At 38.1% G+C, this 14011-nt stretch overlaps 1 protein-coding gene across 2 annotated transcripts in view; it reads left to right on the forward strand.

Annotated features, from left to right (window-relative positions):
- The window catches only part of ERMP1 (endoplasmic reticulum metallopeptidase 1), a 43058-nt gene that overhangs the window by 12518 nt on the left and 16529 nt on the right, over positions 1 to 14011 (forward strand). For both annotated transcript variants that reach the window (XM_057722235.1, XM_057722236.1), the window contains exons 5-10: positions 4294 to 4440; positions 5109 to 5201; positions 7372 to 7584; positions 8450 to 8670; positions 11602 to 11776; positions 12155 to 12345. In XM_057722235.1, coding sequence (XP_057578218.1) covers positions 4294 to 4440; positions 5109 to 5201; positions 7372 to 7584; positions 8450 to 8670; positions 11602 to 11776; positions 12155 to 12345 — 1040 coding nt within the window. The remainder of the gene's footprint in view (positions 1 to 4293; positions 4441 to 5108; positions 5202 to 7371; positions 7585 to 8449; positions 8671 to 11601; positions 11777 to 12154; positions 12346 to 14011) is intronic.

Raw genomic sequence — 14011 nt, forward strand, 5'->3', positions numbered from 1 at the left:
TGGATAAATACCCAGAAGTGGAATCATATAGTAGTTCAATTTTTAATTTTTTTGAGGAACTTCTGTACTGTTTTCCATAGTGGCTGCACCAATTTACTTTCCTACCAAATGCACAAAGTTTCCCTTTTCTCCACATCCTCACCAACGCTTATTTCTTGTCTTTTTGATAATAGCCGTTCTGACAGGTGTGAGGTAATATCTCACTGTGGTTTTGATTTGTATCTTCCTGATGATTAGTGATGTTGAGCACCTTTCAGGTGTCTGTTGGCCATCTGTTTGTCTTTGGAAAAATGTTTATTAGGTCCTTTGCCCATTTTTTTTTTCTTTAAGAACTTTTATTGAGATACAATTGACGTACAGTAAACTGCATATATTTAAAGCATACAATTTGATGTTTTTTTTTTCTTATTAGTAATGTGTGTATCTGCCCATTTTACATTCAAATTCTTTGGGGGATTTTTTGCTCTTGATTTATATGAATTCTTTATATTTTAGTTATTATTAACCCCTTATCAGTTTGTGATTTGCAAATATTTTCTCTTCAGTATACTGCCTGTTCTTTTTGTTGATGGTTTCCTTTGCTGTGTAGAGGCTTTTTAGTTTGAAGTAGTCCCACTTGTTTATTTTTTGCTTTTGTTGACTTTGCTTTTGGTGTCAGATCCAAAAAATCATCACCAGGACAGTGTCAAGGAGCTTATTTACTGCCTATGTTTTCTTCTTGGAATTATATGATTTCAGTCTTATATGTTCAACTCTTTAATCTGTTTTGAGTATGGTGTAAGATAGTGGTCCATTTCCATTATTTTGCCTGTGGCAGATCAGTTTTTCCAATATCATTTATTTCAAAAAAACTGTCTGTTACCAATTATATATTTTTGGCTCCTTTGTTGTAAATTAATTGACCGTATATGTGTGGGTTTACTTCTGAACTCTCTATCCTCTCTTCCATGGATCTATGTTTCTGTTTTATGCCAGTATTATACTGTTTTTATTACTAGAGCTTTGTAATATAGTTTGCAGTCAAGAAGTGTGATGTCTCTAGCTTTGTTCTTCTTGCTTAGAGTTGCTTTGGCTATTTGGGGTCTTTTGTGGTTCCATACAAATTTTAGGATTGTTTGTTCTATTTCCATGAAAAATGCCACTGTAATTTTGATAGGGAATGCATTGAATCTGTAGATTGCTTTGCTTAGCATGGACATTTTAACAATATTAATTTTTCCTGTCTGTGAGCACACAACTTCTTCCATTTATTTGTGTTATCTTCAGTTTCTTTCATCCTTGTCTTAATGTTTTCAGTGTACACATCTTTTGCCTCCTTGGTTAATTTTATTCCTTGGTATTTTATTCTTTTTTGATGCAATTGGACATGAGATTGTTCTCTTAACTCCTCTTTCTGATAGTTCATTACTAGTATAGAAATGCAACTGATTTGTGGAATGATTTTATGTCTTGCAGTTTACTGAATGAAGTAAATGAAGATGACTTAATATAGTTCACCACATTATCAGAATAAGGGAGAAAAACCATCTCCGTTGATAATCTCAACATAATCATCTCAGTAGATGAAGTACAAGGATATGTTCCTTCAATAACAGTATATTTATCACACTCAAAAAGTATGACATTACTATAAAACTGTTAGTGAGTAAACAGTGCATATTCAGATTTTTATTGTTCCAATAACATCCTAGCTGTTTTTGTTTCATTTTTAATCTGAGTTCCAACCCAGGATCAAACATCAAATATATTTTATATATCCCAATCATTGTATAACATGCACATAAAAAATGTAAGTGTGAAAACTTTATTATAAAGTGAACACCCTTCTAACCCCTTGTGACAGAGGATAAACTCTTGCCACACGCTCCCAGAAGTTTTTTGCCTGCAACTTCTCAAATACAACTCTCTCCCTCTCATCTAAGGTTAGCCATTATCCTAATTTTTATGATCATCACTTTCTCTCCTTTATAGTTTAGCTTTACTTGTTTTTCAGTGTGGTTTTAATATTTTAATCATATAACTTTATTAATATCTAATTGTAATAGTAATATTTTAGTAGTAGTATTTTAACATGATGTGGTTTGACAGTCTGTTTCCCCACCACCATTTTTCTTTTTCCTTTTACATTTGTATTCTTCTCAGTGCATCACATCAGAAGCGTGTAATGTCTGTCTGATTACTAATGGTGTTAACTTTCTGTCACTTGATTATGATATTTGCCAGGTTTCCGTACTGTGTAAAGTTACCCCTTTCTAATAGGTAGTTTGAGGCTGTGAAAGCATCTTGTTTCTTATGAAAATTTGATCCTAGTTTTAGCAGTCATTGATGATTCTTGCCCCAAAGCATTTTTACTAAGTCCCTGGTACCTATCCTTTTGACTTATCTCTGACATGTTTGAGCACTTTCTTACTTTCTGGCACAAGGTGTTCCACTTCTCAGTATTTTCCTAGCCTCCGATCTGAAATTGGGCATATCTCTAGGGAGAACTGGTTCTTTTAGTGGATAATGGTATTCAGAAGCAAAGATCTTGGTGCTGAGTATGTTTTTCCTTATGTTGATCCTGTTTGGAGTTTGTAGGGCTTTTTGAATTCATAGTTTGGTGTTTTCTGTAAGTTTTGGGAAATTATTGGCCTTTACTTCTTTAAACATTGCTTCTACTCCATTCTTTCTCCTCCTCTTCTGGGATTCCAGTTACTCATACATTAGACCTTTTCACTCTATCCCATATGTCTTATAAACATTTCTATGTTTTCCATCCCTGTTTCCTTGTGTGCTTTAATTCTCTGAATCTAATTCTTTCTTCTGCTGTGTTAAACTTTGTATTAAACTATATATGTATGAAAATCCTTTTTTTTTTTTTTTTTGCCCAGAAATCATCATTTTATATTCTGTGGTGCTAGTCTTTGAGGGGGAAAAAGAACAAGAACAAAGCAAATAAGTAATAGTGAGAAACAGAAGGAAAGAAGAGGTTTCTGTTTGTATTAAAATTCTTAACATCAGTTATGCTTTTCAGTTCTAGGGTTTCCATTTGACTCTTTCTCTCTCTTTTGCTAATAGGTTGTACTTACCTAGTAACATTCTTGCTATCATCTGTGTTTTTGAATAATAATATTTATTTTAAAATTCATGCCTGGTAACTCCAGTGTCTGGGTCACCTGGATGTTTGGTTCTGTAGTTTCTCCACCTTCCCCTCCCCCACATTTTATGGTTATTTTTTTCCATAGGAAAGCAAATTGATTATCTGTTTATAAAAATGGTAATATTCTTAGATCCTCTGAAATACAATTAGTTGATCTGTATACATCAGACAACACTTCGCTAAATTTAGTTGTAATAAACCACCACCAAATCTCAGTGGGTTACAACAGCAAGGGCTTATTTGTTGCTCGTGTTACGTTCTGGTCCCTGGGTAACCGCAGTTACATCCTGTGGTGGTTATCATGTTCCACGTGTCTTATTCATTCTGGGATCCAGGCTGAAGGAGAAGCCCCATCAGGGACGTATTGGTCTCAGGGCCGTAGTTAATGGGAGAGATGGACCACACCATGGCTCTTAGAAGTCTTGTCAGTTGAAGAGCATATCTCTCCTGTTCACAGTCAGTTGGCCGAAGCAGTTCATGTATGTGCTACTTCCACAGGGAGGCATTATAAGTTATGTGGGAGAGAGGAATGAATGATTGGGAACAGTAATACAATTTATCTCGCTATCCTAGAGAAAAAACTCCCACATTTGAAAAAGCTATATATGAATAACGATGTTAATGCAGAATTATTAATAATGATGAAAAATTAGAAGCATAGTAATAAGCAACTATGATATATTCAGTGAGTATACAGTTATTAAAATGATCATTGTAATATCTAGCAACATAGGAAAATGCATTTAGTACAATGTTATGTGAAAGAGAAATGTACAGAGTATATATACTCTGTCAGTACAGCTATTTACAGTCACATTTCTAGGAAAATTGAAGATATAAAAATGATAATTTTTTATCTAAGGGTGATGGGCTTGTGAGTGGTTTTTTGTTTTTAAACTTAAACTTTTTATAGTGCTGTTATTTTATAATTAAAAGCAATTTTGTTTTCTGAAAAGTTATTTTTCATTTAAAAAAGTCATACACATTTATCAAAGAAATGTTGGAAAATACAGAAAATAGGATTAAAAAAGCAAACTCTCGACCTGTCTTCCCAAATCACCACAGTAACTATTTTACATATGTTAAAAAAAAATCAGCATATTAAAAATATTTACCAGATTAACCTCATATTGTGTTGCCATGTTTCATTTCAGGTCCTGAAAATCCTTGGTTGGTCCAAGCTTATGTTTCAGCAGCCAAACACCCTTTTGCTTCTGTGGTGGCTCAGGAGGTTTTCCAGAGTGGAATCATTCCTTCAGATACTGACTTCCGTATCTACAGGGATTTTGGAAACATTCCAGGTATTCTGTCAATCATTATGGGCTTTTTTGTGACAATGATTAATCGAAAACAAGTTTTACTTTTTGGAAGTTTGTGAGTAAGCAGCATTTTTTGAGAGCAGATTCTCTATGTGAGAACTGTATATTCTGATTCACTGAAAGAGAGATCCTGATAGTTTCCTTTTCTTATAAACTCCAGTCTAATTTAAATGTTTCCCTTTTCCAGAACATGTCATCTTGGCCCACAGTGTGACAGAAGAACAGGGGAGAACTGTTTAGCACTTCATTTCCAGAGATGGTAGTAGATCCTTCAGGGGTCTTTTTCATTGTTATCTTGCTTTGCCAGCTGCTCTGGGGACTTGTACAGCTTATTTGAAGTTAAAATTTGGCTCTGGCCTGGCAAGGATATAGATGGCAAAGTTTTGATGACCTCTCATGCTCAATATTCCTACCTCTTGCTGTGTGACTTGCAGTGCCCCAGTCATTATGTAATGAATTATCATAGGCATAGCTCTGTGAGAATTTGGAAGAGAATTTAATTTACATCATTCATTCATGAATGTGACAAAGCAGTCATGCCATTGCTTTGATGTTGTGTCTTTTAGGACTTTAATATGTTAAACAAATAGGCCTAAAGTAAGGTTCATATTTAAAGTAAAATGACTTTTTTTTTTCTCTGTTTGTCTTAGGAATAGATTTAGCTTTTATTGAGAATGGATACATTTATCACACCAAGTATGACACAGCGGACAGAATTCAAACAGATTCCATTCAGAGAGCAGGTTGGTATTCTAACTTAGACTTTTGATATTAAGGTGGAATACTGTGGTTGACCTATAAACCTATAAATATTCTGTGTCCTATGCATTAGGCAGGCAGTGTGTGGTGTAAATGAGGTGGGGCTTTGGAGTTAGATGAGGCTTTGAATTTTAGCCTTGAAGTCTAATTTAGCAGTTAAGAACATAAGACTATTCATTATGAGGAATTTGAAAGGGAGTTGACCCAGGATTATGGTAGGATTGCTGAGTGATGAGAGTGTAGCCAAAATGGAAGCTGTACGTTTAAGGTGGTACAAGCACGTTTGGGCCACTTGCCCAGGTATGGAAAAGTTACATCGATTGAAGGTTGGGTGGTGAGGGCAGGTGAGTGGGTACAAGGGGCAAGGGAGTTAAAGTGTTTTCCAGAGAGATCTATAGTAGTCAGGGGAGGGGAGAGGAGAGAAGTCTGATGCTGAGCCTTAAAAAGAGTTGGTGGGATTTGGCACAGTGGGAAAAAGAGGATGTCCCAAGTAAACGCACAGCATGAGTAGGATGTGTTTGTATGAGGGGCTCTTGGTGAGTAGATTGTCAGAGGATGGAGGTTGCGTTTTCAGAAATAGAGGGAAGTGAGGTGTAAGTGTATAGGATAGAGAAAACTATAGAAGGCTTTAAAAATTCTCAAGAAGATGCTGTAGGAATAGGAATCATTAAAGGCCTGAGTACCCAAATGAATGATGGTTTAAAATGCTGTCATTCTGGTGATGCATTGTGGAGTGGATGGTGGAGAAGGGGAGAGAGCCCGGAGTCAGGGCTGTTCCAACGGTAGTTTTAGTGTGGAATTCTGAGGACCTAGACTGTGGTTTGACAAAAGATAGAAATGAAAGCAAGGAGATAGAAAATTAGGTATGTTTTGAATATAAATTCAACAAGACTTGACAGATCAGTGAGAAGGGATCAGTCAGATGGACGGCAGCAAAGGTGACTGCAAAGTGTAAGGCCTCGCTGGCTGGGGAGAGATGACGCCACTGACCGTGATGGGGATGTGGGGAGGCGGCCCGTGTCCGGAGCAGTCATGGAGGGGGAAGGAGGCTGTGAACCTTGTCAGACATGAGACAGAGGGTGTCTGTGAACTGACCAGATTAAAAAAATACAGATACCCTGTTAGAGCTTGTGGCAGAACTGGGTATCTGGGTTTGGAAATTAAAGGCAGAGAGAAAACCACAGAAGTATGGAGTATGGAAATGGTTTTTGGAAGAGGGAAGCAAAGGCAGAGGACTAAACCTGAGCTTTGGGGAAGACACATTCTAAGGCCGACAGAAGAGCCAATGAAAAAAATCCCTCAGTAAGACAGAGGTGGTGTCTTCAGTGAAAAGAAGAGAAAGTCAAGGATGGGTTGAGCAGCAGGAAGATATGCCAGTCATTCAGGTCTTCTTATAATTCTTCATTATTAAAGTTCAAACTCATTTAGTCAATTGATTGATGTAACAGATATTTGTGACAGCATCTGATGTGCAAGATTCTGCCTGGTAATAGCTCTCCAGCTTCATTGCTGAATACTCTCTCTCCTCATCCCGGACTTTTGCCCACCTGTATTTGGAACGTACCCTCCTTGGGGCCTTCATCTACACAGATGAAAAAAAAACTCAGCCTGGACAATCTCTTCCCCCCATGTAGCTCCTCTCCATCCTTCAGCTATAAATTTCACTCCTGTTGTATGTTTTTAGGGGACTCTCATTATTTCTTTTTTTAATTGAGATGTCATTGACATTCCATATTAATTCTTAATATATGTGTAATAACTTGTTTGGCATCTGTGAGCCTCATGAGCTTCTTGGTTTCCCACTGAATTTCTGGTATCTAGAGCAGTGTGTGCTGCGTTAAGTGTATATTAAATGAATAGGGACTAAGAAAGAGCCCTTGGGTTTGTCAACAGTGAGGATACAGTGGATCAGGGAATAGCTGTAATAAATAGAAGAGAAAAGATGAAGAACAGCTTGCTGAGCTTCAAAGAGGAAAGGAAATAGAGTAGGGGGTGTGGACCATGTCTGAGATATTTATTAGGAAAAGTGGGGGAGAGCAGTAAGATGGGAGAAAGCTATTTCTGTTCACAGTCTTTCTAGATACTTCTTTGCTCCAATAGTGGATGGTTTATTCAACTTTGTTACCGTTTTTTTTTTTTTTCCATCACTAATAGGTGACAACATTTTAGCAGTTCTTAAATATCTAGCTACATCTGATATGTTGGCTTCTTCTTCTAAGTATCGACATGGAAACATGGTCTTCTTTGATGTGCTTGGCCTATTTGTCATTGCCTACCCGTCTCGTGTTGGCTCGATAATTAACTACATGGTGGTAATGGCTGTTGTTTTATACCTGGGAAAGAAATTATTGCAGCCCCAAAATAAGAGTAAGTATTTTCCTCTAAAACTGCAGTACTGGCATGGGTATAGAATTTGCCTGAAGTTTTTTAGTCACTTTGCTCATATCTTTCCAGGAAGTTAAAATCTTAAGAAAAACAGCATTTGATTTATACTGTTGTAAGAAACTTCTAAATGAATATCAGGTTGATATGCTCATTATACTTTTAGTCTTGGTGAAGCAGGCAATTTTTATGTACTCATGCACTTCATAGAAGTAGCACAAAAGCTTGTGGAAAATGGTTTGTAAAGATTGACTTTTAGGGAAGAGTCCCATTAAAAAGGCTTGTCCACACTACAGATTACTACCACACTGTTCTGGAGGATAAATGAACTGTTTCTGGTTAAATTGGTCTCCTTCTGCTTGAAATGGCTTGTAGTCTAAGTTGGTGTGTGCTGTTACCAGGTAACATTTAGCGGCAGTTCAAATACTCTTTATCACTGGTTATCTTCTCACGCCACTTATCCTCTTGTGCTAGCTTCTTTTAGTAAGATTTTATATGGAACTTTGCCTTCTGTTTTGAATGTTATTTCAGTACACAAAGCATCCCAAAGGTGATGAAGATTAAGACGACCCACTTTCCTGGTCAGGAATATATCTGAGCTACTCATGAAGATTTCTCTCTGAGTCTTTTGTACCCACAGACTCTCAGTAAATGTTAATACTTGAATTTTATTCGTTTTATACTTTCCATGTGTAGTGTTTAACAAACCTTACCCCTAGGAAATATTTTAATATTTTCAATTACAGTGGTGAATTTTGTTTTATTGTTTGCTCCTCTGATTTTACCGACTGGTTGTGGTAATTGATTTGATAAAGATGGTGATCTCTACTTTGTGTTGTCTCCCCATTAGCTGCTGCCTACACAAAGGACTTCTTCTGTGGCCTCGGCATCACTCTGATAAGCTGGTTTACTAGCTTGGTTACAGTTCTCATCATAGCAGTGTTCATCTCTCTTATTGGACAGTCTCTCTCATGGTATAACCACTTCTACGTCTCCGTTTGTTTGTACGGAACTGCAGCTGTAGCTAAAATAATATTCATACATACCCTTGCAAAAAGATTTTATTATGTGGTAAGTGTTGGGCACGTTTATTGATTTCTTTTTGCTGCTTTCAAGGATTGAAGACAAACTCAGGTGGGGTTCCTTGTGTGTGGCCTTCTGAACTCTCAAAAGTTGTTTGGCATGGTGATAGAAAATTGACTCCCAGAACTGTGTTGCCTTTCTGGAAGGCTTCTTATTCTGAGGGCTGCAGACTTCAAATGAGGTTGTAACGCTGCAGACAGTGTTTGGGGTGTTGGTGACAGCGGGGCATGTTAGCACAGCCTTCTGCCTGTGCTGACTCTGAAGTTTTTGTAACCATGCTCTTTAGTCTGCCAGCCTTCCCTGGGGTCACCCAGTTATTTGTATTTGAACAGCTCTGGTCTCCACTGGACAGCAGGTTCCTTGAGGGCGTGGATTGTTTTCTTCCTTATCCTCTGGGCTCTCACAGGCACTACACACCGTACGCGTTTGCTGCCTGAGTGAACGTTGCACTTAAAGCTGCACTTAAAGGTTTCTGTCTCCTTCGCTTTTTTTTTTAACCTTTATGTTGTGAATGCAGATTCTGTCCGCATGCATGTGTGGTCTGGGGGTTAATGGTACATTGCTAAGGAGAATAAGGGAAGGGAGCTAGGGTTCCAGGGTGATTTATGCTGACTTAGAGAATACAGCCATTTTGTTACGGTGTCAACTGTATGCATTTGTTTGGTAAAAACAAAATTAGGTATCAGGGTTATGAGATAATAGGACTAAAAATAAATTCCAGCGAGAGAGCAAGCAGTGGTTTCTGATTTTCTAAGAGTTAAAGGGAAAATCTTTCTTAGTTCCATCGTTTTCAAGACGGCCAGTGTACACCAGTTCTTTCGGACTGTCCTGCTGGGGATTAGAATGGAGACGTGGAAGAGTATAATACAGCATCCCTTCACGAGGATATCTTTGGTGTCCGAACCTTGGTCTCAGTTTCAGTTCAGGTTGGGATATGGTGTTTCAGGCCCTATAGAGGAAAGGTTCTTTGAGATTAGTCATGTGTTTGTGGTTGAGCCAATACTTGTATCTTAATGGTTTCAGTTGCCAAAACAATTATACCATGGGACTCAATTTCACATGCTTATTCTTATTGCAATGGTATGTAACCAGAGTGTGGCTGACTGTCGTTGGTATGGCATTGGGGTGCAGTAGCGGGTAAGACAGAAATGCTTAGTAAAATTCTGTTTACTTTGACTAATTTCATTTGTCTGATGTGAAACTTTGGGCTGAAGGCACAATGGAAAGAGTAGTATGTTTCATTTTCATTTCACAAATAGTCTTTGAATATCCAGTGGGCTTCCATGCTAGGATCTGGTACAGAGATTCAGGACATAGTATTTTTCTTTGAGGAGCTTACAGTTTCATTTGGGGATGAAATGATAGGGAAACCACAAGGATTTTAGTACATTGGGACGAAGTGAAATAGAGTGATATATTCACAGTGCTGTAGGAATATTGGGCCAGGAGAGATGAATTTTGTTTGTGGAAGTCAGGAAGGCTTCCTGAAGGAGGTGGTGACATTTGAACTGGGTTTTTGAAGCCTGAGTAGAAGTGTGCCAGATAGAGAACAGATTGATGGGCAAAGGTGGGAATGAATGTATGTACAAGGTGCATTTGACTCACAGTCAATGAAAAGTTCAGTGTGGTGAAGATAAGGTTAATAGGATAATAACTGGGAAAGTAGGCCAGGGTGAAGTGGAAGAATGACTCTGAAGATCACTGGGGCCACAGTTTAAAATTTCTAAGCAGGATATTGAGTGAGAGAATTTGTGATTTAGTAGGAACACACTAGTAACGGTGTATACAATGGATTGGAAGGGGTAGAGGGATACTAGAGATGGGGAGAGGGCAGCTAGATTTGAGGGATGTTTGGAGTTGGGTACAATGTGGGAACAACGTAAAACATTTTCAGTTATTACAGTCTTCACTGTTAAGATCTTTGTTTTTAAATATCTGAGTGGGATTTGGCTTCAAATTGAATCCTGAGAATTATTTTATTCTTTTTAAAGACCGTCACTCTTGATTAACAGTGTTGAACATCTAATTATTTAACGATGGTAGCCTGTCATCCAAAGGAGGTTTGTCAGGTGAACTTTCACTTGTTTTGAGAACATGTGACTGAAACTCTCTTGAGCTCTTGAGGTGGGGACCCTTATAACAAACATGCCCTGGACTATACAGAAATGAGAAGGCAGAGGAGAGAGAAAAGCTTAAATATACCTATTTCCGTCTTGATATTTCTGCACTTAAATTATAACTTTCATGTTTATGTTAATAGAATCACTGGTACAGATGTTAAAATGTATTAAGTTCCTGTGGCAGCTTTCTTCTGAAGAACTCAAGGTGCTGCACAGGAATCCTCGGACTTCAGAGCTCAAAAAATGTAGATCAAATTTTATTACATGAAACCACCAGGGATCCAGGATGGGGGCGAAGTTGTGCTACAAGACCAGTTGGAAATGGGAATCAAACAGAAAGACCCGTGGCTGTGTGCTCTAAAGGTCCTGCAGTTCTCAAGCCGTGCTGTTGGTGGTGCTGCAGCCAGCTTTACATAGGTCATTTCTCCCATTTGCTTGACCTTCTTTGGAAGTTGCTTGAATAAAAGAGCTTACAGAGGTGAATGTTTTTAGGAGAGTCCTTTCTTCTGTTTTGGAACAGTTTCAAAGGTCTCTCAGCCCGGTGGAGGGAAAGCACAGATTATATACAAGTAATGATGTTTTTTACCCCATCTTGTTAAATTCCCCTTTCCTGTGCAGTAATTTGAATTTATTACTTTATGATAGGAGGTAGCTTTGTCAGTGTTTACTTTAAAATTTAAAGGAGAGACCCTGCTCCAAAGGAAATGTAGCTTTTCTGAACAGTGGAAGTTATACTACAATAGAAGAACTTTATGAGTGGCTTGTAAATGAGACTACTTGCATATTTTCTTTCTTTCAGAATGCCAGTGACCAGTATCTGGGAGAAGTGTTTTTTGACGTCTCGCTGTTTGTGCACTGTGGATTCCTGACAGCTCTCACTTACCAAGGGCTCTGCTCGGCATTTATTAGCGCTGTCTGGGTGGCATTCCCATTGCTCACAAAGCTTTGCGTGCACAAGGACTTTAAGCGGCATGGTAGGGTATTTTTGGTTGTGATACAAATGGGAAATACCTTAAAATACATAAAATAAGGCTTCCAAGAACTCTTTCCTTATTTGATCTTTTTGAGTAGGCTTTCTAAATTGTTGCTGTTTGTTTTTTTTTTTTAATTTTCAGATCACACAGATTTTTATGTCACACCTTATACCCCATCATTCTCACATAAATGAGCACATGCTAATATATTTTGTTTTATTTGTATTTTACCCTAAGTCAAAGCATTTTATCTTACTAGGTAACATGTACCAAAAAGGTAAGAGTCACTGCTGTTAGGTTTGACGGTGTACCAGGACTATAGAAAGCTATTACCTCACTGGAGAATTTCAGTGATGTTTTCTTTCTTTTTCTCTCTAGGTGCTGGAGGAAAATTTATTGCCTTTTACCTTTTGGGGATGTTTATTCCTTATCTTTATGCATTGTACCTCATCTGGGCCGTATTTGAGATGTTTACCCCTATCCTTGGGAGGAGTGGCTCGGAAATTCCACCTGATGTTGTGCTGGCTTCTATTTTGGCTGGTTGTACGATGATTCTCTCATCCTATTTTGTAAGGGAAAAAAATTTTTTTTAATTTCCCGTTTCATTTTATATATAAATACGTGATGAGTTTTGCCATGCTAGATCCTATGAAATAGTGTTGATTCTCCTCTTAAGCAAAAGAAATGGTGAATGGCTGTGCATATTGTGGGTTCTGTGTGATCAGAAAATGTAGAAAGAGGGGTTTTGTTGTTATTTTTGTCTCCTCATCCTCTGATTATACTTCTTTTCAAATAGCTTTCAAACTACCTGAATGTGAATGTGCAGAATGAATGCCAGGTGAGAATTGGTAGAGATTGCTTGGTGGTGAATTTTTGGAATGTGTTTTGAACTTACTAATTAGAGGTAGATGTTAATAAATACATGGGAGTTTCATTGGTGTGTTAGAGCTAGTGAAGGAAGACTGATTCTGATGAGGATTTTTCCCTTGTCATTCACCTGCCTGGCTGCCAGCACAGTCAAGTTCATTAGTTGAGTTTGTGTCCTTGAGTGACATACATTTATGATACCCAAATATGCCTTCATTTACCAGATAATGAAAACATGTTCCAGGCCTTGTCATTTTGCTGTATCAGTGTTCTGCCCTTGTAGGGAGAGTCCTACCTGTGCCATGCCTGCTTCTCTTCCCTGGGACTCTCCGAAGGGAAGAGAAGACATGAGGCAGAGTTGACCACCAGACCGCCATCTGTTAGAGCAAGCTCCAGGCAGAGTTCTGCCCTTGGCGTGGTGTCAGCACTCTCCAGGACTCCGGCCTGGCCCCTCGGAAGAGGCAGGTCTCTGTTTTGTGGCTCTTTTCATTGCAATTCTTAAGAATAAGAAGTATTTATTACATACCTGTAGGTACACTCTGAGATTTGAGGCTAGGGGACCAAATAGAAAAGGTGGTTATGACTATTATAGTTCTTTCCTTCATGGAGACGGCGTTTTCACGTTGATATAGGAAAAGGCATCTCGTGTGGAGATTGAGACCTAGGGGCCGCGGATAAAAATGCCACGTGCATGGTCAGCACTATCCGTGGAAGTCCCTTAAATAACCAGCAAATAGCTGTGTATGCGACTGCGTATATAGCCCTGGGGAGTATTTCTTACGCACACCGTTGTTTGAGGTCAGCTGTACTTGTTCTGAAGGAAATCTGAGCATTCCAGCCATTTCACCTTTAATATTATGTTTAAGTCCTTACTGGTATTTGCAGAGATGGATAGAAAATTCTAAAATGTTCTTTGTTGCCTTCAGGGTTTATTTCTTTTGGTTTTAATATTAAAGCTTTAAATCCTCTCTGTATCTTAACAGAGAGGTTTGCTGTTGTGAGGACTAAAGGAGATGTAGTTTCATGACATGTAGATTAGGTTGTAATCTAGAATCAGTTATGAACTAACCCCCCCCCCCCATGTATTTAAATCATAGTCAATGAATGAAAGCTATTGATGCTCATAAAAGATGACCAGAATGTGGGGCATTTCAGTTTTGTTCCAGATGGAAGGTGACAGAATGAACCCTGAAAACTTAAGTGTCGAAATGGAAAATGACCCCAAAGCATGGAAATGTTGGATACCATAAACAAGCAGATTAAAGTTTATTATCTTCTAAATTATATTTTATTTAGAAAGCTTTTGGAGAGTGCCTCTTGGAATACTTTTAAACCCTCATTTAATTTTCATTATAATGTGATATAGCT

The sequence above is a fragment of the Hippopotamus amphibius genome, chromosome 2, assembly GCF_030028045.1.
Source record: "Hippopotamus amphibius kiboko isolate mHipAmp2 chromosome 2, mHipAmp2.hap2, whole genome shotgun sequence".
Lineage (NCBI taxonomy): Eukaryota > Metazoa > Chordata > Mammalia > Artiodactyla > Hippopotamidae > Hippopotamus > Hippopotamus amphibius.